Here is a 27933-nt window from a genome sequence, read left to right as displayed (position 1 = left end):
AAACAATAATTAAACACAAAGAGACAATGTTACTGATATGACAGAAAAAAACATAGAATATATATGCAACACTGAAGATATGACAGGTGAAACAATAGAACAAGAAGTTTACAATTGAATAGTAGTGTTATATGTATGTAATAATCAGTCTCAGTGATTAACCATGCCCTTTTATAAGTCCATTGACTTTTATTCCATACTTCTAATATGCCACAATTCATCACTGCCTTCATTTTCATATCTTGTCCTATCTTCTTCTTAGCGCTCCTCAAAATATAAAGCATCTCCCATCATTACCATTAATATTATCACTATTGTTTTCATATTAATAGTCATATATTTATTTAACTCTTCAAACAAATATTTTTTTATTCCTGTATTGGCATATAACACAATTAACATAAAAACTTCACCCTCTCATCCAACATCTGCAGTTATAAGCCTTCCTGCCTTAACTCTACATAGATACAATATTTTGACTCCACTTTTACAAATAGCAGCAATTACTGCCCACTATTCATTACTTAGATTTCATGTATCCCCCCATGATGTTTCCATCTGTATCCTATTCTGTAATGAAAGAAAACATTTAGCAAATAATAGAATCACATCCAGTTCTGCACACCATTCAAAAATTGCAATCCTTCTTACCACATTTCGAATACTATTAACATTTATGGAGGCAACCCGCAAATTAATCTCCCCCTTTCTTTTTAATCTTTGGGGAAATATTCTTGAATTTGTTTTTCTTAATCTTTATTCTTTTCCGTTTATAAAACGTCTCTTTAGCTCTTATATTCACTCTTATTTTGCTCTCTAATTGTGAAGGTTTACTATCAAAGAACCAAAAAAGCATTCTGAGCTACAATTTCAACTTCTTAAATTCATAATTGGATCTTATCAATGTTATCTTGTGGAATATCTTGCTCATGAACATTATTATTTTTCATGTATTTGTATCTCTTCTCTAAACTGACCTCCCTCTTCATTACTGTCTTTAGCTATCATCCTCTCTTGACAGTCATACCAAAAATGAGCCTATTTTTACTTTTTTTGCATACAGGTATACATATTTTACTTTGCCTTATGACCCTATTCTTTCACATTGATTACATGGTATTTTTACATGCATCAACTAAATGGAATGAATCTCCAAGGAAGTAACATGATTTTGGTTGATCTATATGTTATAAAATAGCCCTAAACCCATTAACACAAATAACACTAGGCACATGTTTTACACAATTCATTATTTTCCAGCTTTAACACCACTTCTCTTTCCCTTTCCACATTCCAGAAATTACTTTCATCATAGACCTTAATGAAACTTTGAACATCTTCACACATTTTCCCATGCACTGCTTTTCTAAACTGTAAGTACACTTTCATAACACCCCCCCCCCCCAACTACACTGGAAAAAAACATAATTGCATTTTTTTTTTCATTTAAAGCAGTTTGAAAAATTTACTAGTGGTACTTCTGTTTCTAAAGCTTAATCTCAAAAAGTCTTTTTTTTTCTAGATAAATAAAAGATCTAATGTCCTGGCCTGAAAGCCCAATGTGCAAACAGATAGGCCCATACATAATATCTGTTTATAAATCCATCAACTTTACTAAGCCTTACAGTCACCTTTTCTAAAACTATCGCCCTTAATGTCCTCTTTTTTTCTTCCATCTTAAGAAATTCCTAAGCATCACCACATATGACGTTTTGAGCATATGCTCATTCTTCCTCTCCTTCATTCTTTTCTCCAAAATATGTCATCCAATCTCTGAACATGACACAGTGACTCCTCACCCAGATCTTGTTCAAACAACTTGACAAGCCCATCATCTCCCAGATCCACACGAGCAACATCTCCATTATCGCCAGTTCCTTTTATTTTTACATCTACTGATTGGTTAAACTTTAATAATTTGCAATTTGTAATCCTTTCTATGCCTTGTTGTTAGCCATCACATTTTCCAGCTACTCTTTATGTATGTTTAGAACATTAGTTTGTGAACAAACTACTTTGTTCTCCTTCTCTGATTGAAGGCCCATTACACTATTCCTCCCAGGTACCTCCACACTAAGAATGGGAACAGACATATGAAAAGAATATGAGAAGTTCACTATTGCCCTGGACAAATGTCCTCTAGTCAGGATAAATATCACCTCAGGTCTCCCCTGAAGAGAGTCCATTGCCCTTAGACTAACCTTGTCATCAAAGTGTAAATAAAAAATGTCCATTACTTTGGCCTGATCATCATATTTCTTCAATTCATTATTTCACACTTTTTCATAGAAAAGCAGTAACAGACTGAAGGCAATTCTTTTCTTTGTGATCATTATTATAATTTATGCATGCCATTTCTTAAATAAAATGAAATGTGAACATTGCTGAACATGTTTACAGTATAACTGCTGAGAAGAAAACTAGTACATTATATTCAAAGTCTAAGCTAAAATGAATAGTAGTGTCAAAGCCTGATTCATACCTTGTTCTGGAAACAAAGTAACTGGTAATACCTTAACTAGCTGTAGGTTTGCTTTCTTCAGTCTTAATTAGTTAAGTAGCAGCACTCCAAACCTCAGTTATGGGACCTGTCTACCTATCCCATGACTAAGCAGATAACTAGACATCATAGTTCTGCTTGGTTTTGAGAGTAATTTTGTGATTTGTAAGATCTGATCATTGTGCAGATATTTTGAAAAATAAAATGAAGTGAACATTAATGCTAAAACATAGAGTATTTTTTTCTCTTTTGCATTTCATAGTAAATTGATTAGGAAACTAACATTATCCTTAATATGACTTTGAAATTGATTTCATGTTTTTATGTGGTATATACATAAATACATCTTAATCATGTTTTCCCCTGTGTTTCACCAGGTAAATGATATCCTCACTAACCTACCATATAGCCTAGAGAGCAATAACCTGAAAGTTTACAAGAGTGGGTATGATGCAATTCTTCAGACTGGATCAGGTATCAGAGTTACCTTTAACTGGCAAAGCCGTGTATCGGTTACTATACCTAGCACATATTCAGGTGCTGTCTGTGGTCTGTGTGGAAACTTCAACAAAAACACCAAAGATGATCTAACAATGAAGAATGGGAAGCTTGCAGCCAATGCAGGCGAGTTTGGGCAAAGCTGGAAAACTGATGAAATCCCTGGATGCTCTCATGGATGCAAAGGCAATTGTCCAGACTGTGCAATAAATGAGAAGAAACAATATGAAAAAGACAGCAGCTGTGGTCTTATTTTGAAAAAGGATGGCCCATTTAGGGAGTGCCATAGTAAAATTGATCCAAATGGATATTTTCAGGATTGTCTTTATGATGTATGCCTATACAAGGGCCGAGAGAGCATTTTGTGCCAGGCAATCACTGCATACGTTGCTGCTTGTCAAGACGCAGGTGTCAAAATTTACCCATGGAGAAGTGACACTTTCTGTAGTAAGTACATTGTATAAACTGAGATAGGTAATGCATGAGGAGAAAAAAAAATAATTTATTTGCCTGATACATAGGAGTAGCATTACCTTTTTTTCTTAAATGATATGTTTTTGCATTTTTTTTTTTTTTTTTTGCTTTCTTAGTTTTGCTTCTGACATAATTATATATAATTATATAAAAGTATATCAATTTGTCAATATCTTAGGTTCATAGGTTCATACTAGGCTATCTTCCCTAGGGCATTTATAAGCCTAGCCAGAGTGTGTTTGGCTTTCTCCACCCATTTTAAATTAATTTTGCTATGCCTTTTTTCAAGGTTAGTATACTGTGCCTCTGTCTAACAGTGACACAGAAGTGATACCCGGGGTAAACCTATGACCCCCCATCCACTCATCAAGATTCCTCTTGAAGAGAGTCAATGAGGGACTCTGCCTAACCTGGACTGGGATTTTATTCCAGAGTGAAGGGAGCCTCTGAGTTATGAATCTGTCCCTCCAGCATGTCCTATTTATTTCAGTGCTGAGGTTCAAGTCTCTCGAGCGTGTAGCTCGATGGGATTTGGATTTTCTGAGGTGCAGCATGTCCATTAATTCCAGGTTGGACATGGCTTTATACGTCAGGCACAGATCGCCTCTGAGCAGGCGGTATGCAACTGAGTAGAGCTGGAGTTTCTTTAACCGGGCAGCATATGGCATCTGTTTGAGCCCTTTGATCCTCTTGGTGAGGTACTTTTGGGGTCTTTCCAGTTGCTGCAGGTGTCTGGTAAGGTACATCCTAAAAGGGGCATTGTACTCAATTATGGGCCTGAAGAGGGATGAGTAAAGAGGCGCGAAGACCTCCCCTGATCTAAATGTGAATCCCTTCATGATTAGGTGGGCTATATAAAATGTTTTTCTATCCACTTTGGCCACGTGGTTGTCAAATGAGAGATTGCTATCAACTTGGGTCCCCAGGTCCCTAATTACTTCTTCTGTACTTAATGGATTACCACCTATGTGGTAATTTGTGGGCACTTTGTTTTTGCCAAAGGGGATGACTATACACTTTTTGGCGTTTAGCTTGAGGCCATGGCTCTGGTATACTTTTTTGCCTTAAACCAACTCACTAAGGCATCAGAACACTACAAGCTCCTAACAAGTTAATTCTAGTAACCAAGTAAGAAGAATTGAGTAGCAGATACTTTCCAGTTTGTTACTTTAGAAGAAAGGATTAGCAGATGCTTTCCAGTCTGGGACTTTAACATACCAGGATTTCATCCATCAATGTTTATGAGTTTCAGCTGACTCCTACAGTGACCTTATGCATAGCTACAAACATTCAAAGAGTTTACTAAGCAAGGAGGGGAACAGAATTAAGTTGAAATTCCCTTCTTCCCTATCACTAACCCCAACATGCTAACCTTCGGTTTAGAAGTCCTTAGTCTGTCTTCTGTATGTATTTGGAAAGCAAGAGGAAAGTAGAGCAATCATAGGAAACCTACATGATGATAGAAAGGGCATGCAGACTCGGCATAGAAGTCACCACCCCCAGGTCTTGCTGTGAGATGACAAAACTACACACTATACCACTGCCACTGTGCCACAAATATTAATTTAAAATGCATATTACAGTGTAGAAGCAGATTTAAAGATTTATATGGGGAAATTAAAACATCACTGCAAGTGGACACACACAACCACGCACACAGACGCACACACACACACAAACAATGCAACTGTGCCAGGTTTCTTCACATCATGCTGAGATTTAAAAAAAACATTTTCATAAGTATCAGGCTTGTAAAGAAATGGATAAATATCTGCCTTTTAAGTTTATGACCCAGCGGTTGAATTTGTCTACCCCACTGTTGTACATGATATAATACATGTACAGTCTATAAAAATTATCAGTATTAGAAAGGCTGAATGAAGCCACATGTCTATGGCTGTCATGAACCATGTCAATAGCTGGAGTATAATTTCTCCATCTTTAAAATACAATTTCATTTAGCACAGTGCAATCAGCTTTGACCACATAGGTTCCAGTCTTAAATGCTATATCAGAAACAGGAGAGGGAAGGCTTATATATGTTCATTATACTGCAAAAGAAACTCATTGTGGAATCTGTAGCTCTTTCTGTGAGAAGGTATTGCAGTAGGATTTAAAGTATATTATGTTCTTGTGTACAATAAGTAGGGCGGATCTTTTTTTTATACCTTCCCTTCATTACCTAGAACTGCTTAGTCACCATTGGCCAGTATATCCTTAAACAGGAGAGCCTTTCATTTCCCTTCATCTTACTGACAGTACATGATTGAGCTTGATATGGACAAACAATGGAAATCTCTCTTCTACTTTACATAATCCACAGTTCTTACATTCTGGCCAGCTCCTATGGCATAAAGCTCTGATTATGGTTCAGACAGCTGTCATATAATTCATGGCTCAGAAGGCTGTTTGAGCTTTTGTGGTGGAGGAGAGTGGTGGAATGATGAAGCCTAACCTCCAGACCTCTCTTCAGGGGGAGGGAAGGGAAGCCCGTGTTTGGATCCACTCTCTGAGGTTGCATCCCTTGTGAAATCCTATGTGCATGGGAAGTTGTGCTGTTGAGTATGTTACATGGCACAGCAGTATAACTGTATGTCTCATAGGACCATTAGATGCCCATCACCCAAGATGTTACAGGAATGTGCAGTGGGATGGAAGGATTTAATACAAATTATCAGCCCCTTATATCTAAATGACTGTTCGTGATCTCAGTTCATCCAACCTTCTATTTGCAGGGAATAAATCAGTTATAGGGCTCATACCCTGTGGAATGAATGGGTCCTTCAGTCAGCTAGTGGAGAATGGGCTCAATTAATGGGGGGGGGGCAAGGCCAGAAGCAGATCCAAAAAAACCCACTTTTGTAACAGTTTTCTTACTGATGCATTTTTCTCATCATTGTACATATGGCTGAGAAGATATGTTGAGTGAATCACATATTGTATTTACTAGATTGTATGCTTTATTTGCATACAAATCAAACACAATGAAGAGGGGTGTAACTTGGCCATTTTTCCAATGATGTGATCCATAAAACCTAATTTATAACCTTTGGCAACAAGTTGCTCATTGCAAAGGTAGCAAAAGAAGAAGCTAAAACTGAGAAAGAGCATGATAACAAGAATATTTCCCTGTTGTCTTCTTCTTGCTGGGAGAAGGTTCCACCAGATTTATGGCTGAGGGAGCACATGATCCCATCAGGCCAGGTAAGTAATACTTCAGGTTTTCCTACTGTTCACCAGAATTGCACATTATAGCTGTGGAGGTTTCATCCTTGAATGCTGCTGAAGTTCTGGCATTCAGTTTAACACAATTGCAGAATTAGCATTTCACTAGTGAATCCAAGCATCTTGGCCTTTAACATTTTAGAAGATCAATACCACTTAAGTTACAAATATACAAGCGGCAATTTTGCCACAAGGGTTTGGCATGACTGGATGTGGGTTCAGCCTCTGTCTGACACAGAGGGGTTGGCTTCCCCTAGACCTGCATCAGTAATTTCTTATTCTCTATAAATGCTCATCCACTACTAATGTGTTTGTCTCACTGTCACCGATACAGTGTATACTGAATACCTTGTCAGCCCTTGCAACTCATCCTCTGCTCTACCCTAATCACAGATTTCTGATTATGAGCTGCTAGTCACAGTCTTCAAACATCAAGAGTTATTGCCTATGCAAGTCCTGCTACCAGTGCCAGGTCACATGTTTAGTTCCTAGTCTTTTGGTACTTTGCTCCTTCAGCAGTCCATTTCAATTGGGTTTCCTGGTTTACCCTCTCCTTTTTCACCAAATGCAGACTATACTTCAGTGCAACTTGAACCAGTGCTGGCCTGGTCTTCACAGAACCTGCAGATGTTGTGGCTGATGGAATGCACAGTCAGCAATGGAGCTGTAGTTCAATGCCATCGCAGGTCCCACAGAAGTAGGGTAGTACAAAGGATGGTACTAGAATGTCACAAAGGTAAACCCATAAATGGCACATTTTGAGTTGTTTAAATTTAAGGTGTGGACCTTTTCTATTGATGATACTTTGAAGAGACACTATGTCTAGTCCTCTTCTTGAAAGGCAGAGAAGGAATATACTGTAGGAATAGATTTGGAAAACTAAAGACTTATTTTCCTGAGGCTCCCTAGAAAAAAAATGAAAGATGAGAGTAGCCATTTCTATGTAAATGCAAGTGATTTCTGATGAAGCTGAGGAACCTATTGCAGATGAGGAACACTGATATAAAATTAACAGGACTCTAAATATTATAGTACCATACTTATGATTTTTTCCCATTACCTGTGTTTAGCCATATGTTTACTAAAGGCTAACTATTCACAGTTGTAGTGTTCTTACTGCTAGGAGCATAAATGAAGCATGTTAACTTTCTTAGGATAACAGTCTGTTTAATGAGGGCTTCAAACTGGATCTGACAACTATAGCAATAACTTTCTTTGGGAACTTTTCAGCCTACATACAGATCGTCTCCAGACAAAGCCTAATATTGTGCAGTATCATGGAAATCTGTTTGTTTTGGGCATGATGGCACTGAATTACATGGAACACATGCTCCACTGTCAGAATATAATGTATTTAACATAAAGTTTTGTGCAGCACACCTGCCTACCTTACTTATGAGCCTCCTTCTTAAGGAAGATAGATGTTTTCCATTTCACGGAATGCACATGCATTAAGAGCAAAGCTTTTATAAAGGAAACACATGCAGATTAGCTCACCTTTGAAATATTAACCACTCCCATGCAATTTCTTAATTGTTTCAGGCCACTTTTTGATTAGGTTTTTGCACAGTCTCACAGTAGAAAAATAGAGTCTGAGGGAATCACATTCTGGATTTCATGAAGCAGCTTGTCAACAGCTCATAGCCTCATGCATCAGGTTAGCTTACTAGTAACAGATTTAAAGATGAGATGCTTTATGTGAATTCCTTATTTTTAAAAGAACTAGCATAGGGACTAGACAACTTGCCAAATGTTGGTAACTATCTGAAATTAGTCCTTCTGATACTGCCACAGATAGTTTTTGGTGCATGGATTTATGATAATCACAGTACATCACAAACTAAATTTTTGTATGGATTTACACTAATAATCATATATCACAAACTAAATTTCACTGTATAGTATGACTTTATGCTAATCATGGTGCATCACAAATAAAAGTTTACAAGTGTGGATCGGATTAGTGATATGATTCTCTCACATTCTTCCTCTCTGTCTCTCTTCTAAAAATGCAGATCCTAGCTGTGGAAAGAATAGTCATTATGAAGTATGTTCCAGTGGGTGTCCTACAACATGTAGTAGCCTTGTTCAAACAACAACATGCAACACACCATGTAAAGAAGGTTGCCAGTGTAATGATGGCTTCATTGTTAGTGGAGATACCTGTGTTCCAATATCAGAATGTGGATGCCAATATAATGGAAAATACTACAAAAGTGGAGAAACCTTTTACCCCAACAATCTCTGCCAAGAAGTGTGCAAATGTAATTCTAATGCTCAGGTGGAGTGCTCAAAATTCTCCTGCTCTGCTAATGAGGAATGCAAAGTGGTGGATGGTGTACAGAAGTGCCAGCCCATTGGTAGCGGGACCTGCTCTGCATCCGGTGATCCTCATTACATTTCATTTGATGGCCACACTTTTGACTTCCAAGGCACATGCAGATACATCTTGGCCAAAAGTTCCAGTGATGACAAGAATCTGGTGGCATTTTCTGTTGAAGTGGAAAATGAAAGCTGGGGCAATGGCAAAGTAGCAGTTACTAAAATGCTTTCTTTGAAAGTATATGGCCAGACATTTACCTTACTTCAGAAGAGGCATGGCCAGATAAAGGTATAGTAATCATGTACAATAAACATATTTTAAATAATAAAGTTTGCTTTGTTATCTAAAATGATTCATTAAGTACATATAGTACATAATACATGCATAATACACAGCAACAATCAAAAAACAACCCATTGAGGAAATTTTAACTCTTCACAGCTATTTATGATTATGTTAATAGCATTTAACAGTTTAGAGATAAGAGCCATAAAAAAACATAGGCTGTTTGTTTCAATATTTGGAGATGTCAATCTTCAATCAGAGTAATAAAAGTATAAAGATGAAAGTGATATCCAATAACTTACAATGTTGTGAGACTTTCTACCTAATCATTCATGTAAAATATAACATGTAATAGCAACACATTCACATCATCTTTAGGTCCTTGTCACATTCTCATATCACAATAACCTGTTGTCTTTAGATACAACTTTTAGAATTTATGATAGAAAATGCATCAAACTCATAAGTAGGATAGATGTTTAATAATCTGGCATTGTCTGTAAATCCTAGCACTTTGTTACTATAGCCATTGTTTTCAGTTGTTGGTATCATAACAGGTGAGGGAATAAGTTCATAAATGAATACTAGCAAAGTGCCCTGAAGGGCCATTTTAATTCTAACAGGTAACCTGAAGTTAGAATCAAACCCAAATTAGCTGTAAGGTGAAAACCTTAACCATTATGACAAACCTATCACTGCATCTGTTTATCTAGTTTTCAGTGCCAAATACTTCTTAAAGGTGTACAAGATTCTGATTAATTAAAATGTAAAAATATAGAATAATCACTAAAATAATGATCTAACTCATTCATCTAATCTTCATGATCCCAATAGAATTTGGTTATCATTATGACAAAAGGAAAAATAAACTGAGAACTGGTAGAGATCATAAAGCATTTCCACTAGAAAACAACAACAAAAAAGGACTGCCTCTAAGTTGTTCCCATTTGAATATGTCTGAATATGATTTTTTAAACTTGCCAATGATTACTTTTCTGTTAAAAATCCTGTTTACTAATTTCATAAAGAACATGATAGCGACTTCCAGCATGTCATGATAAGCAATGTAGTGGAAAGAAGTGTGCATCAGGAGGGAAGATTCTGAGAACACATTACATATGGTCCAAGAACTTCTCCAGACTGCAAAAAACAAATTCAAACATATATATTAATCCAGAAGCCAAACCAAAAATAAAACTTTAAAATACTGAGCACTTTTGTTTTTAACCAGTAGAAACATTATCAGATAAACATTAAGTGAAAATCATTACATTTTTATATCCCCTATGTCTTTCGTCAATGGTTAACCACAAACACACCCCCTGCAATAGGAAGTTTAAATAAATAAGATAGTCATATAAGTTTAATGCTTATCCCAAATGCAAATCAATATTACATATTAATAAATATAAACTAAACAGTCCTTAAAAACAATATAAAATGTGTAAATCACAAAAAAAACTAAATACATAAATGTAAGAGATGTAAGAATATGCCATTCACCTAATAGTAGCTCTTAGTTTTGAAAGGCAGTTAACAGACATTTGATCATTCAAGCCTGGCCAGCAATTAGCATTTAGTTTTAGTTGCCAGTGCAATTTGTGCTTTTCTAATTTCAATGTCATTAGTCCTCGTCTTTCATCCAACAGCAGTTGTTCTATTATGAAAAACGTAAATCCATACCCCGGACTTCCTTGTTTGTGTTTAAAGACTGCATTTGATTGATTCTTTTTTTCTGAATATCATACAAATGTTCGTAGATGTGCACTTCGGGTTTTCTTTCAGTCTTCCAAACAAGCAGTGTGGAGGAGTTCTTAGACCATACGTAATTTGGTCTTGGTTTTTGGGACTGTGTTTGTTGTTTCAGGGAAGATTCTGAACCAGGAAAAAAAGAAAAAGTGGTTCAAAGGGAGATGGCATTGTGGAGAGTAAACAACTTGTTTTAGACAGAATAATGTTGGCATTAATTTACAAAACCGACAACAGAGAGTGCATGTGTGTGTGTGTGTGTGTGTGTGTGTGTGTGTGTGTGTGTGTGTGTGTGTGTGTGTGTGTGTGTGTGTGTGTGTGTATTGGTGAGTAAGCAGGTGCACAAAGGAAGGGTAGTTGTTCATTGCTGGCAAAGAAGTAGAATAAAAAGAAAACATTATCATTATGTAATAGAAGATTTGCAAAATTAAATAACATGCTTTGTATCACTTTTTATTTATTTTATTTCACTAACTTGATTTATTCTTTTTGGGAAGTTATTCATTTTCCTGTTCTATTCTGGAATAAAACTGAATATAAACATCCAATGGAAAAATGTGCCATTAGAATATATGTCATAATGGGGGTTTAGTGGCCAACCATGGTATTAACTTTTAATTAAAATCTTGTTAGTATCTTATGCATTAGTTTATGATATTCTATCAGTAAAATAAATTATATGATTTTCTTTTAGCAACTTACACAAATAACTGGTCAATATTTGGCCAAGTAACATACCAAATATTAATCATAGCATTTCCATTTGAGTGATGATAAAAAACAGCGAATTAGCACATTGATAATTCTTTAAATGTGAGTAGTAACTCACTTGTCAAGGTCTGCAAGATTTCAACAATTTGCTTTATTTTTCAGGTTAATGATATCAGTTATAACCTTCCCCTGAATTTTAATAACACCCTAGTGATTGCCCAGCAGCATGGTAACCACATAATGATAAAGGCAGACTTTGGTCTTAAAATGTCCTATGACTTGGTGTACTATGCAACAGTAACCATTCCAGGAAACTATAAGAATAAAATATCTGGTCTTTGTGGCAATTATAATGGTGACAAGAAGGATGACTTCATGCTGCCCAATAGTAAGACCACCAAAGATGTTGTAGAATTTGGTGCTTCCTGGAAAGTCAATGTTCCTGGAGCAAAGTGTGATGATGGCTGCAGTGGAAACAACTGTCCTACCTGTGATGCAACTAAGACAGCAATATTCCAAAAGGAAAACTACTGTGGAATTTTAACAGCTCCAGAGGGTCCTTTGAGTGCCTGCTATACTGCAGTTGATCCACAGGTTTACTTCAACAATTGTGTGTATGATCTCTGCGCAAGTAATGGGGACACAAAAGTGTTATGCAACAGTATCCAGTCCTATGTGGCTGCATGCCAGGAGGCCAAGATCACTATTAAAGAATGGAGAACAGACAGCTTCTGCCGTAAGTATTAAAGTGTTGCAGAATCTGGTTGAGGATCTGTTAGATAATTCTGATATATCAATTCTGTTTGCAGCATGTATATGTGATTTATGCATATTTATACTAGTTTTCATACTCTTTTCAAAACTGTGCTAATTTTTAGTCAGCTTGGTTAGTTCCTGTTATCTTATGTGCAACCACTATGCCAATAAAATCCAACAGTCAGGATCCTTCCTTTATTAACATGTTTTGATGTACATTCATTCATTAGGTACTCAAACTTCAGTCTAAAATATTATCTCAAGTAGAGTCGAAGGCACATCTTGAGCTAAGAACCCAGAAGGACTACACAACATGGCAATTTTCCAAAAAATGTTGTGCAGTCCTTTTAGGTTTTTTCTTTTGCTTCTGCACATTTGCCAGCATTTGTTGATTATAAACTTCTTGGGTTAAGGTAAACTAGAAATGAAAGGTGGACAATAACGTTTGGAAAGCTGAAAAAAAAAAAAAAAACCAGGCGACCATCCTGTGTTATGAATGCAGAGTTAGCATAGCTTCATATAATGCTGCAGAGATATGAATGGATGCTGCTCAGGCAGACAATCACAGGAAGAGTGGTTTCACATAAACGATATCACCTACTTTTTGCATATCAATAAAAATAGTCATGGCTACAATGCAAGAGGTGAGGCTAAAGGTGCAGTTAATCAAAATATGCAGATCCTTTGATCCCCAGTATCAAAACCACATGGTGCCTTGACAAATTAGCTTTCAATGTCTTTGTTCAGAAAAAAAAACAATCCAAATTCATAATGTACTAGTGCAATGAAAATGGAAGCATTGTGTTAAGTACAGAACCTAAGCAAATGAAGTCTAATTCCTTTATAGCCATTTGCTGATGTTAATTTTAAGATAAAAATGCTTCTCTGTATGGTGCAAAAAGCAAGGCAGGGAGGGGCAGAAAGAAGGATAAAAGAGAGACTGAGATAAAAAGATCAAAAGACTGGAATTTAGGCAGACCTGTATTATGGTCAAATGGGTCACCAAGCTGGGTAATGGAACAGGCCTTACCCCTCCAATCATTCCAGTGTCCCATTACTTTGCATCTTTCCCAAGTTACCATAAACACTGTCTAAACCTGTCAGGGTGCATATTATGTTTTTCTTCACTTTTACAATGATTATAAATATTTAGATTTAATTTAGAAATGTATTTCAAATTTTACAGCACGTACACTGATGGTAATTTGCTAAACAAGAATGTTGTACATTGAAAACAAAACTTAGGATGAGCATCAGTAAACTTCTCTTCTCTTGAATATCACATTCATTGAAAAGTAAATTGAAGCTTACATTCATAGGTTCATAGGTTTATCCTAGGATATCTGCCCTGGGGCATTTATAAGCCTAGCCAGAATGTGTTTGGCTTTCGCCACCCTTTGATTTGAGTTTACTGTGCCCTTTTTAAGGTTAGTTTACTCTGCCTCTGTCTAGTAGTGACACAGAAGTAATCCCTGGGGTAAACCTACGATCCTCCATCCAATCGTCAAGATTCCTCTTGAAGAGAGTCAGTGAGGGGCTCTGCCTAACATGGACTGGGATTCTATTCCAGAGCGAAGGGAGCCTCTGGGTTATGAATCTGTCCCTCCAGCATGTCCTATTTATTTCTGTGCTGAGGTTCAAGTCCCTCAAGCGCATGGCTCTAAGGGATTTGGATTTTCTGAGTTGGAGCATGTCCATTAATTCTGGGTTGGACATAACTTTATATGTCAGGCGTAGATCACCTTGAAGTAGGAGGTAAGCAACTGAGCAGAGCTGGAGTTTTATTAACCGAGCAGCATATGGCATCTGTTTGAGTCCCTTGATCCTCTTTGTGAGGTACTTTTGGGGTCTTTCTAGTTGCTGCAGGTGTCAGGTAAGGTACATCCCAAATGGGGCATTGTATTCTATTATGGGCCTGATGAGGATGAATAAAGGGGCATGATGACCTTCCTTGATCTAGATGTGAATCCTTTCATGATAAGGTGGGCTATATAGAAGTTCTTTCTAACCACTTTGGCAATGTGGTTGTCAAAGGAGAGATTACTATCAACTTGGGTCCCCAGGTCCCTAAATACTTCCTCCATACTTAATGGGTTTCCACCTATATGGTAATTTGTGGGCACTTTGTTTTTGCCAAAGGGTATGACTATACACTTTTTGGCATTTAGCTTTAGGCCATGGCTGTGGCACCAGTTATCCGTCTCTGTGAGACCTTTTTGAAGGATGCTCATGTCAGCTGGAGAGTCAATTATGGTGCCCAGTTTGCAGTCATCTGCAAACTTGGTCAGCCACAGTCCTCCCATGTTAGCCTGTACCTCAGAAAAATATATACCGAACAAGAGAGGTCCCAGGACTGATCCTTGTGGGACACCACTTGTAACCGGCTTCGAGTCTGACATAGCTCCAGCAATTCTGACTCTGTGGGTTCTGTCTTTGAGCCAGTTTGCAGCCCATCTTGTGACATAGTGGTTTATATTTAAGCTGGATAGCTTATTTATGATTCCTGAGTGGGGTATTGTGTCAAATACTTTTGCGAGGTCCAGGTAGGCTGTGTGGACTACTTTATCTTCATCTATGGCCTTGGTGACTGTTTCAAAGAAGTCAACCAGGTTCAAGAGGCAGGATCTGCCCTTGACAAAGCCAAATTGGGTAGGATCTAGTGTCTGTAGGTCCCCAATGTCTTTGTTTATGAGTTCCATGATGATCCTCTCCATAGCCTTGCAGACTAAACTAGTCAGGCTTATGGGGCGATCGTTTCCAGGGTCCGTAGAGGCACCACCTTTGTGGAGTGGGCCCACTGTTGCTGTACGCCATTCTTTGGGTACATATCCTGTATTAAGGCTGAGATTGCACAGCAGTTTTACGTGAGGGTTTAGTTCTTCTTGGAGTTGATGTAGGACACAACCTGGGATACCGTTTGGTCCCATTGAAGCAGTGTTTTTTGCTTTGGAGAGGGCGGCTTTCACCTGAGCATCTGAGATGTTAGGGAGGCAGCACTCTGCTGGGATAGATATTTGCTCTTTTGGGGGGGGTGGTTTGCAATGAACCTGTCTGCTAGGATTTTGGCAATGTCTGTGGGTTCAGTGTATTTTTTGTCATTTTGGATCAACTCTGAGCATATCTGGGAGTTGCATCCCAGGTTCCAAACATAGCTAAAAAAAGCCTTGTGATTATCTTTAGTGTCCTGTGCAATTTTTCTCTCGAAGCTGGCCTTGGAGGATTTTATGAGGGTTTGTAGTTTTTTTGCTAGTACTGATCAGAGATGCCTTCCCTTTTAGGGATTTTGCTGTATCATGTAGTAGCTTCCTCCTTCTGTTGTAAAGCTTATTTATGGCTGGGGTCCACCAGACTGGGTGCCTGCCTTTGGACGATTGGGTCTTGGTTTTGTTTGGGATAGCAGGATCCATGCATTCCTGGAGGTGTCCATAGAATGCTTTTATATAGGATTCTGCAGTTTGGGCCGTTGTTTCCACTGGCCCAGGGGCCTTGAAGGATTCCACCTCGGTTTTGAGAAGTGTGAAGTTTGCTTTTGAGATGTTTTTCACTGTGGTTTTCTGGGCTGGGGGTGGGGTCAGGTTGTGGATATCCAGTGAGATTAATTTATGGTCTGATCTTACCAATGAGGGGTATACTTCTGGTATGGACCATAGAGTCCCCATGTTGGTAATGATCAGGTCAAGTATGTTTTCCCCTCTTGTGGGAGTGTTGACTAGTTGTTCCATAGCATATGAGTTTATAAATTCCAGGAACCTTTAGACTAGAATATTGGGGCTTAAGTAATGCTCCCAGTCTATGTTTGGGTAGTTGAAGTCACCCAATATAATGGTGTTTGGAGAGATCTTCATGTTCTCCAGTGTTTTCAGGAAAGCCAAGTGGGATTCCTGATTTTGAGATGGTGGTCTGTAACATGCTATAAACTGAAAAGCAGTTTTGCCCACTGTTAGTTGCACATGGATGGTCTCAGATGCTTCGTTCAACGCCACTAACCTGGAGGTGTGGGTATCTTTGATAAATATGGATACTCCCCCTCCTTTTGTGGTTCGGTCTGAGTTTTGGGGCTGAAAAGCATGATATGAGGTATAACCTGGTAGTGCTGGGGTGCTCTCTGGAGCCTTGAACCAGGTTTCTGTCACTGCACAGATATCGATGTTCTCCATTCTGAGGAGGGCTTCGAGTGCGTGCATCTTGAGGTTTAGACATCTGGCCTTTAGCAGCATTACCCTTAGTTTCTTATTCATTATGTTGTCTATGGAGGTGGGTTTGTCTTTTGAACCTTGCCTAAAAAAGGCACTATGAGGGTGGCAAGAGCCTTTGCCAATATCCGAAAGCCCAGGAGTGACAGGTGCAAGCCATCCCTAGCAAAGCAACGTGGCTTGTCGAGCATGTCATCCCAGGCTGACAGACATTGGATCCCCTTTGAATGACACCAAAATTTTGGCCAATTGTTAAAATCGATCATTTTGTCTTTATACTGTGGCATCATTCTAGGTGAGGGTAAGATGCTGCTCAAGGTCAGAGTCATACCGGCCCAGGCTACATGATCAGAGAGCTCTTCTATGTCTCTTTTCATGTAGTCGAGGGAGGTACGTCTCAGGTCATTTACACCAGCATGTACTTGCTTTGGAGTGAACTGAGTGCTTGCGTTATGTGGCGGATCCTAGCGCCTGACAGGCAGCTCATTGTGACCTTCTCTTTGTTTAGTCTGGTGAGCAGGACGTCAGTGTGTATGACTATAGAATCACCTATTACGAGTGTATCAGGTGTGTTATTTAGCCTTAAGGGCTGTGACTGTTTGGCACACTGACTTTGTAAACTATGTGTTGCATTTGTTTTGTTTTGGGGTAGCATTTGTTTGGATGTCTGCTTTGGAGGTCTCTGCTGCTTAGGCATATTTTTATTTAGAGCCTCCGAGTATGTTTTTGTGTGTTTATGTGTTTGGTTTGCTGTTGTGGTAGGACTATGTAGGACTGGATTTGTGTTGTGTGAGGTTACCTTCTCCTCCTGACTGGTTACACCAGTTCTGAGTTGAGAGAGCTCAGCCTCCAGTTTGGCTATATGGTTGCATCTCTCACATATATTTGAACCTGTTAGGAGGAGGAGAGGGTTGTCCGTGTACATGAGACAGTTGTAAGATTGCCTCAAGATTCCCAGATTCACCAGGACTGGAGAGGAAACCATTAACTGACCTTTGGACATGCTAGACTAGTATACAGAACTCCTTTATCACTGAATCAAAAAGGACCAATAGGGGACAAGGTAATCGTAGTGAGTATATGATGATGTAGTGCTTTTGGTTTATTAGTGCTAAATTGTAAGATTGCTTATTTGGGCAAGTGCAGGGCCTTAGATTTAGAATAGGGTGTTTAATTTGAGAGATAGAGCAGTTCTAAGGGAAAAAGTGAAGAGCAGACTTTGTGGAGCCGGTGATAGTTTAAACCTGATTAAGTGGCGCTGCCCGATGGTGCACTATGTGCACAATCACGCAAAGCCACGCTAAAGTGGGTTTTAATGCAGGGAACTTCAGAGAGCTAGAAATGGCCCAAAACGGCCAATTGACTACAAGATTCTTGTGCTGAGGTCACTCCTTCAGGGACAGATAGGCTGCTCAAGGCTCCCACTCCCACTGGTGAGCAAAGAAACTTCCTTCTACCCAAGTAAGGAAATGGGCAACACAAGAACTATTCAAAAGTCCAGAATACAGCAAAGCCTGTATAGGGGACTAATCTAGGTTAGGAAAGGCGAGAAACAAGGATTTTTTTTTTTTCAGGAAAACAGCAGGAGATGTACAGTAAATTCAATGCACAGGCTAGCACACTTGAATAGGCAGCCTCAACAGTTAAATTCAGCAAACAAACTTTAAAAAAGTGCAGGTATTGAAAAAACACAAAAACAGGCATAGAACAAGTAAATCAGCAGTTTAAATTCACTTTTCGTCGAGGAAAGATGGTTGCACAGGTAGTAACAGAAAAATTATACTTAAATCTTGAAATCAGTCACTCTTTTCGTTTCTCTGCTGCTAGCACCACTCTTCAGGACCACGAGGAGCTGTTGCTGAGTAGGATAAATTTCACTGATAAATGCATCTGGTCAGTAGCAGATTAAGTGCATCCTCGTCCCCATGCTGTTTTCAAACCATTTGCCTCCTAAACACATTTTTAGGACCATACGTAAATGTGTGTGTTCCTTGATTCACCTTCCTAATTGTTTTAATGAGATTTCTTGCTTAATACAACAACATTAGCTAGCTAAAGTGTTTTAAATTTGTAGTTTTAACTTTTTTCCAGTAATCAGTGAAGCAAAATGTATGAACTGATAATGACGAAAATAAACATTTCATAACATTTCAGCCATAAATGGCCACTCAGACTGATATAATTATAATCTACCAATATTTGTATTCAAGAAGTATAGGCACAGAATTGACTTGTGTATACATCATGTCTGATTCTCATAGAAATGACAATAATAAAAGTATTTGAATTTCTTTTATACAAATACACACTAGCCTTGCAAGGACAAGCTAATGAATTTTTTAACTTTTATAAACTCAGCAGAGCAAGCCATTTTTATCAACAGACATTTTCAAACCCAACAGTTATGGCTCCATGGTTGACATCTCACATCTGCGTTAAAAAAGTTAATAGTAATGACCAAAGTCACACATTTTAAATTTGTTTTAAGCTCAGTAGCCAAAGTACACCAACTTAATTCACACACACGTATGCACACTAGTTCTGCAAAGCCAGATTAAAAACTGCATACAAATTACCAGATGCTAGGATTATAGAAATAAACAGAGAGCCCCTTACCCCCACCAGCAGTTAGTCACTTTGTTGACTTATGTACACTTCTTAATTTTATGAAGAAATAAATTGCATGTTCTTTATTGTTAGACGTGGATGAACTTCATGAAACTGTGTAAAGATCACTACCATTTTACCATAAGATACAGCCATATGCAACACAGTCTGAATATTAGAGTATTATGAGGGCACAAGAGATATTAACTACCTGCTAAGACAATATGCACAATCTCTGCAAAACTAAAAGTTATCCACATTAAAGAGAACTATTACTAATACAAAGGTTGCTGCTGGCAAACAATTTTTAATTTCAAATTAGAAATTCTGTCCTTCATTTTTTTTATTTGTTCTTCAACCAGCTTAATACTTAATGCTGGTCTTTTAAATTGTTATGGTGCTAAGCAGCTACTTGGTTTAGGAAATGTTTTCTTTTTATATGAGGATCTTTTGTGTTTTTACTGTAGCAGTGATGTCGATCGATTGATGCCAGCAACAATGGGGCTGATATGTCCTATTCTGGCAGTACTCTTACTTCTTATTACTTTGGATGGCTGATATGTCATATTCTGGCAATATTGTTACTTCTTATTACTTTGGATGGCTGATATATCATATTCTGGCAATATTGTTACTTCTTATTACTTTGGATGGCTGATATATCATATTCTGGCAATATTGTTACTTCTTATTACTTTTGATGGCTGATATGTCATATTCTGGCAATATTGTTACTTCTTATTACTTTGGATGGCTGATATATCATATTCTGGCAATATTGTTACTTCTTATTACTTTGGATGGCTGATATATTCTGGCAATATTGTTACTTCTTATTACTTTTGATGGCTATGTCATATTCTGGCAGTACTGTTAGTTCTTATTTCTTGGCTGGCTGATATGTCATATTCTGGCAGTACTGTTACTTCTTATTGCTTTGGATCAGCCACCCTGCACTACCTTAATAACACCCGCTCAATCCTGTCCTCCTCAACCCAACTCCCTCCACACCCACGAGTCACACCTTTCCTTATGGTTACTTTAACTGATTTCTCCACACATCAATTCACTCTGATCTATCTATAATGTTATTCCAGACAATGAGATATAGTTTTGAATATGCACTTGCTAGCGATTTGGACGACTGTATTGGGTTGGCACCCCATTCAAGATTAGTTCCTCTGCCTTGTGCCTAGGAATTGCTGGGAAAAGCTACATTTCCTGCATGCCCCTGAACTGGATTAAGTTGATAACTTGAGAAAGAATGAATGAATGTTACAAACATGCACTATTTGATTAAACACCTTTGATAAAGTTATACTGACTATCACTCTCTCCTCTCCAATAGCCATTAAAGAAAACTCGCTGCATGAAACAGTGCAATCTAAACATCACAGACATGCTGAAGAGTTATACAACGCTCATCTTTTGCTTTTCTAAGGCATATTGGAAAGCATACATTTGCTCACATTCTTAAGCAATCATCTGTTGCAGGGGTGTGATTTCTTTATTTTTCTGACAAGAACAACTTTTTTCCATTTATTTTTTCCAGTGACTCTATCAAAATAAGACTTGACACTCCTGTCCTCACATTCCCAAAGGACTGCTCATCAGTAATTGTATCCCACAGCAGAATTTCCCTTTTCTTGTGGTGTCCCATAGCCTATTCCTTAGATTTTTCAGTATGAAGGCATTGCTACCTCTGATTGCCTTTATTAATGGTTTTCCTCAGTTAAGTACAACTTTGTCCCAAAATAAACTAAAAATGTAGAAACTGTTATATGTATGTATATATATATATATATATATATATATATATATATATATATATATATACACACACACACACACACACACACACACACACACACACACACACACACATATTTTTTTATTTGCTATAGTCACGTTTCAAGTCTTCTCTACATTCCAGCAGTTCATTACTCTCATTAATTTCTAACAGTACAACAGTGACTGTTATGATCCCTATGCAAGAAATAAATATATTTGAATCCTAATCTTGCATGGCTCCAATAGATTCTGAGTGTCCCTTGTCTCCCAGACCAGATGGGTACCCACTGTAACTCTGTACTTTTATTTTCTAGGACATCTATACCAGAAAAGTGTCTGTCATACCTAACACTACTCACATTTACTTCTGTTATAGTTACTTCTGACACCCTCAACATTTGATGGCACGTTTGTAGCACTGCTTTCAAAAGACTTGGTACTCTTGTTTATCTTTGTATCCCTGTCATATAGGAAGATATTTTATCAAACTTCTATCAGTTTTGACTTGTTCTTTAGTAACTGGCTCCACATCCACAAGTAAAAATGCATACTCATTAACGTGCAGTGTATAAGATAATGTTATACTGTTTAAATGAAATTCAAGTTATTATATATATATATATATATATATATATATATATATATATATATGTATATTTATATATATTATATATATATATATTTATATGGGTCTACTACCTTAGATTGAAATTACACTATTTCGAAATACGATAGTAGTATCCCACTAACACGAAAGTGCACTTCAACGAAAGTTCACTTTCATGAAAGTCACTAGACAGAATGAAGGGTTAGGGCCTGGGTTATGGATAGCAGATAGCTAGTAGGGCTATCCACTATCCGTAACCCAAGCCCTAACCCTAAGGTCCGTGACTACCACACCACATTGCAGGAAATTGTATTTCCTCCACTTAGCAGTTGTTACGGACCTGTTTCCTGTACTGTGGTGCAGTAGTCACAGACCTTATGGTTAGGGCTTGGGTTAAGGATAGTGGATAGCCCTACTAGGTACCCACTGTCCTTAACCCAAGCCCTAACCCTAAGGTCCATCACTACTGCATCACAGTGTAGGAAACGTTCTGTTCGACCTAATGACTTTCGTGAAAGTGCACTTTCGTTGAAGTGCACTTTTGCATTAGAGGGACACTACTATCGTATTTCGAAATAGTGTAATTTCGATCTATGGTAGTAGACACACACACACACACACACACACACACATATATATATATATATATATATGTAGGATATGAAATTTGAACTTGGTACAGCTATGAAATAAAAGGAGTTAGTGCTATTTTGATCAATATTTTCATTTGTTTGTGTACTTCACACCTAGAAATTTCAGAAGCAAACAACACTTATTAACCTAATATTAATCTAAACTCCTTCCCTTTTGATATTGATTCAAAATTGCCAATTATAAGGCCAGACATTTGTTTATTATGAATTTTGTTTTGAATGAAAAAATAATGCTTTCTAATTAATCTGGTTTTGGTGTCAGAAAATGGTTATATAAATTGGCATACACAGAACATTATGACTGGATCTCTGATAATAAGTTTATTATATTTTGGATGCATGACTATCAAGAAATTTATCCCTAGAGCAGAGTGAAGAGGAGCTTATGAAGCGAATCATGATATTCATGTGAAGGAAACATAATAAGCAGTTATGTTCCCTGAAACTTGATCATAATTCTTCGTAGCACATGTAATGCGCGTTGCAGAAAAAAATGTGTAAGAGTGCTGTTTTACGAATTGGAAAGCTGTAAAGCATGTAGAACAGCCATTCAGACAGCAGAAAAAAATGAAGTCTATTTCTAATGAATAAATAGGTCTAAAATGTACTAGGCAACTCACAATGCCACTCATTTTGTGTAACAGTAAAGCGTATAACAAATTTTAAAGCTGAGAAATGCCTTCAGATACTTTCAATGGTGATCACAGTTATAGTCTAACATGGCAATAGAGTTTAATAATTCTGAAATGAGCTTAACAAATCTTTGTTAAACATCTTTTTTACATCAGCAAGGTACTTATCAAAGTTGTCTTTTACATGACTTTTGAACATAGTTGCAGCAGTCCATGGACTACAAATGCATCATTGACTGTGATTATGCACAGAGATAATAGTAATAGCATTTTTACTTATTGGAATATTACTCTGTCTCTGTATTTTGCTACACAATGGAATAACTAATGCAGCAGTAAAATGTAAGTTAAAATCAATCTTCTTAAAGAGATACAACTGTTCTCATGTTGAAAATTGATTATTTGTGTGTTGTACTTCAATTAATGAATACAGAAGAGCTTTCAATATCTACACCAATCATTTTATTTTACTACAAGCTGTAGTTTTAGAATCTCAAAGCAATACCCCCTTTGAAATAATATCTTCCTTTACTTTCACCATACGAAGGACTAGAAACTGTTACTAGTAAAAAATGAGCAACATGGTCTAAGAGCTGTTCTTACGTTAAGCAGAAATACATTTAATCATTATTTTTTTCTGTTTTAGCATTATCTTGTATGGCAAACAGCCATTACAAACTTTGTGCAGACATCTGCTCAAGTGCCTGTGCTGGCATAACTGATCCTTTAAAATGTCCAACGCACTGTGTGGAAGGTTGTGAGTGTGATGATGGATACTTCTTTGATGGTCAGGAATGTATTACTATCGACAACTGTGGATGCTATGAAAATGGACGTTATTACAAGGTACTAGAAACATGTATGGGAAGAAATATAATGCAAATCTATACATGTAGCTATTTGCTTACAAATATTAGAAAATCTGTTTTTGTAATTTCATTGGAGGCAGTTGTCAACTTAATAACCAGCAGGTATAGAACTGATGTTTTTGGAAGGAGAACGTAATCTAAGAGATAAAGATGCCCCAAGTTTATGAAGACTGCACACAGTCTGTATGTTTATTCATTTATTTACAGGTAAATGAACTGACCTTCTTAGGTCCTCTTCAGCCATGACCTGTGCTACAGTAAAAGGACAAAATGCTAAGTTTGTATTACATGTTAAAACAAAATACATATAAACAAGAATACAACTTAAATGTTGCAAATTATACACAGGGTATGAATTACCAGCATTAACAAATGTAATGAAATCTTACCCATGTCATTTTCTGTGTTACGTGAAACAGATAATCAATTTGGCTATTGAAATGTCAGATATGTCTCACTTTATCTGTAAAAATAAATAAATAATAAATTAATAATAGTAAAAATAGTAGATGTGCAAATGAAAATATTTATTTCACATTTGAATTCTGTCCTTTTACTTCTTATACTGCATCTTTTTTTTTCTGGAAATCTGAGTGCACTTTTTAAAATGTATTTTTTTCTGTTATGTTCTCACCCAGTGCTCTTGAAGGCCACACCCTTTATGTTATTTCAGGTTTTTATTTGCTATAAAGCCTGCTACCCTTTTCTTAATTATCATCCTATTCCTTTAGTGGGTTTCGTCTGTGAAAAACTACTTCTCATCTTTGTTTTTGTTTTGTGAAAACTGTCTGCTCAAATGAAAAATGCCCTTTATTTTTCTAGGGTACCACCTCATTATCTGCATTCTTGTGTAAAGACAGTTTCATTTTTTCCCTGTATAACTTTACATGCATTAGGATAATGTAATAAACCCCACCCAAGCACATTTTCTGTTTTTCTTTTGATAATATTTCCACCCCTGCATACTTTTACAATAAACTTGGGGTGTTCATTTTCTGACCAGCATAGTGTGATACAGGTCTGAGATATATAGCCCTTTTCCAATAAAGTTTACAATCACAGCATAAGCTGAAAATTAATTCATCATTTTAAGTGATGGAACACTTGTTTTTAAGTAAATGTGTCCCTTATGCTTTTAACTCTATTCATATAACAGATTCCGCACTTGTGTACAAAACCAAGTTTCTTGTCAACTTCATAACAATAACTTAGCACACAAACCTGCACATATTTTATTTTCTTGAAATGCTTGTGTTTCTATAGTATAAGCACTAATTAAGCTTAATTCTTTCAATACTATGAACAATTACAGAAGTCATAATTAGGAGCTGTTCTTAGATGTAACTGAAGTATACAACAAATAATTCAGCTTTCCATTTTCAAAATTTCTCATTCTAGAATAATGAAGTTGTTCTATCAGCAAACTGCAAGGAAAAATGTTTCTGCAGCCCAGCTGGTGGCCTTATGTGTGAGCCAACTGATTGCCAGATTGATGAGAAATGTGACATTGTGGATGGAACTGTCATGTGTCGCAGCAAGGGTAATAATTTAGCTTTATATCTTCATGAGATAATTAAATGCCTGAGAGACACATACATTTGTTAATGTTCTTCAGTGACATCACCAGGAGACTCAGGATAAAATTTACAAATCCATTTCAGGACATGTTGGCTTTTTTTTCCCTAAAAATGCATGAGCAAAAACAGAGATTAAAGACGATCAAAGTTTATAACCCCGCCAACCACACAAGGATACCTTGTTAGCACTGCTCTGAGGGCACATGAATCCTACTATGTGACAAGCAAATATATAAAATTAGAAATGCCATTACTTTTATGTGAGAATTTAACAAAACATACATGAAAATTCTGCAGTACATTTCATCCACAACATTTCACTAGTGGAGGATGCTACTTCGCCATCATGCCGTTGTACAGTGACTCCAGCACCAAACCCACCCTTAACACCTGCAGCAGCCAACCTTTCCTGACTCACTGATGGTTAGGTCACTTCCTTTTTCCTCCCATCTGTCAATAGCATGAGTGTTCCTCATCTCCTAATTCCATAACGATAGTGATTTGAATCCTTGCAAACTTAAAGTCCAAAATCAGAATCCTCTGACAGCATGTTTCCCTCCAACAAGCCATTGGATTATATAGCCACCCTTTCATGTACCTTGTCTGTGTGTTATTATCTCCCTCTCCCCAAATCACTAATCAGGATTTATGGATGGCTAGCCCATTTTTTAGTTGTCAGATTTCTGTAACTGTCCAGCAATGTCAGTGATGATATCTGCCTGTCCTCTGTCTCAGTGCACTTTTAAGTGATTCCTGCATCCCAGTATGACAACATAATCACCAGTGGTTAACTGAAGTAGTCGACTTAGTATATCTTGCTCCTGGTGAAATTAGAAATACTCAATTAACTATATGCCTTTGCTGTTCAGTGACTGACGATATGCTAGAGGATGTTGCTGAGAGCATCATCGTTACGTTAATGGAGTGCCAATTATTTCTATTTAAAAACAAGACTATTGTAGGGAAACATGTGCGCATTATATATTTCAGTATTTACTAGACTATGCATAAGTAGGCCTCTCCATCCTTCAGCCACTTACAAATCCACTCTTTTCTAAGCTCATGTCATGATAGAGTGAAGCTCCACTAAACGACAAACTCTTCTAAATTAAAAGAGCTACAAATTATTTTTTCCTTATATATTTATGAATAGGGCATATTGGTTCAGCTATGAAAGATTTACTAAAAGCACAGTACTAATATTTAAGGCCAGCATATCAACAACCTGAACTGATTAAATATGCTAATACAAGTGTATTTATATGGCTTAACAGAGAGTTGAAGTTACCAGTGCTATTTCTATTTTGTATATCATAAATCATTAATCTTCCAGATGAACTAGGTCTTGTGGTATAGTCTGAAAATTATTCTACTTTGGTGCAATTCTCTGTATGCAAGCTCATTTTATAAACATTTTGTCTTTCTCACAGCACAATTCTGCACCAATTTTTGCTTAGGAGCGTGGCTATATCTTTTTAGATGAATGCATTTAAAAACATTTATTTCTACTTCCCCTGAGATCAACTGTCCCTGAGTACTTATATTACTCAGTACATTTAATTTAAACGTGTTGATTTCTGAGACAGATCAGAATATGAGGCAATCAGAAGTTAGTTCTAGTTCTGAGTCCTAGTTGAAATGTTGACTTTTTTAGTGCTGTTCTCCTTCCCCTCTTCCAAATATCAGAAAACCTGTAAATTACATTAAAACCAATGTATGCGTGTTCTAATCTCACTCTCACAAAAACACATAAATGCACATCCTACATGGGCGTACACCTACCACACACAGGTACTTCTACCTCCAGAATTAGAGACACAGCAAAATATAATTAGGGAAAGGGTCTCAAATTAATGACATTTCTTAAATACTGGTGCTAGTAACTTAGAAATTCACAAAAAATGGTGATGTTTTTGTCAGTTTCATGGCATTTAGGGTTAAAGTATAGTAAAGGTCACCTGAGTTTGAGTATCAATTTGGGAGCCTGTAGGAGATGACTGGGTGGATGGCAATGAGCAGTGGCTACTGACTCTCTCATCCTGGGGGGAGGGTGGCAGCTCCGACTTGCCACATATGTAACACCTAGTAATAGCACTAGTTGTCTATTCAGTGAAAGTCCAATCTAGATGTGCACCACCATAGTGTACTCACAGTATCTAGCCAAGTAGGACTAGTATAAGAAGGTGCTGTTCCCCTTGGCAGATACTAATGATGTGCTTGGAGGAGTTGTATGGGAGGGGAGTGCTACCAGAGGTGATGGTATACTAACCCGCACCCCAAGACCAGCAAGTTGACCTGCCACATACCTCCTGATTCTCACTGTGGGATGGAGGGCTTATGGGAATTCCATGTTAGGAACAAAGTGACCATAGGACTCTTGCCTAGCTTAGAAATACTGATCTCTCATTCCACCAGAATTAATGAGCAAATGCAGGTTAAGGGAGAGGAACCATCACACAAGATCCTGGTGGAGGGAATAAAAA

The 27933-nt window shown here is 37.3% G+C and overlaps 1 protein-coding gene across 1 annotated transcript in view; it reads left to right on the top strand.

Moving 5' to 3' along the window:
- Positions 1-27933, top strand: part of LOC122809165 (IgGFc-binding protein-like) — a 154205-nt gene that overhangs the window by 51477 nt on the left and 74795 nt on the right. Inside the window, exons 7-11 of the mRNA XM_044080453.1 lie at positions 2878-3445; positions 8713-9308; positions 11928-12501; positions 23651-23850; positions 25272-25413. Coding sequence (XP_043936388.1) covers positions 2878-3445; positions 8713-9308; positions 11928-12501; positions 23651-23850; positions 25272-25413 — 2080 coding nt within the window. The remainder of the gene's footprint in view (positions 1-2877; positions 3446-8712; positions 9309-11927; positions 12502-23650; positions 23851-25271; positions 25414-27933) is intronic.

This window comes from Protopterus annectens, chromosome 8.part0, assembly GCF_019279795.1.
Source record: "Protopterus annectens isolate FY-2018-M chromosome 8.part0, PAN1.0, whole genome shotgun sequence".
Taxonomy (NCBI): domain Eukaryota; kingdom Metazoa; phylum Chordata; order Ceratodontiformes; family Protopteridae; genus Protopterus; species Protopterus annectens.
Note: the sequence above shows the minus strand (reverse complement) of the source record. Positions and strands in the feature narration are given on the sequence as shown.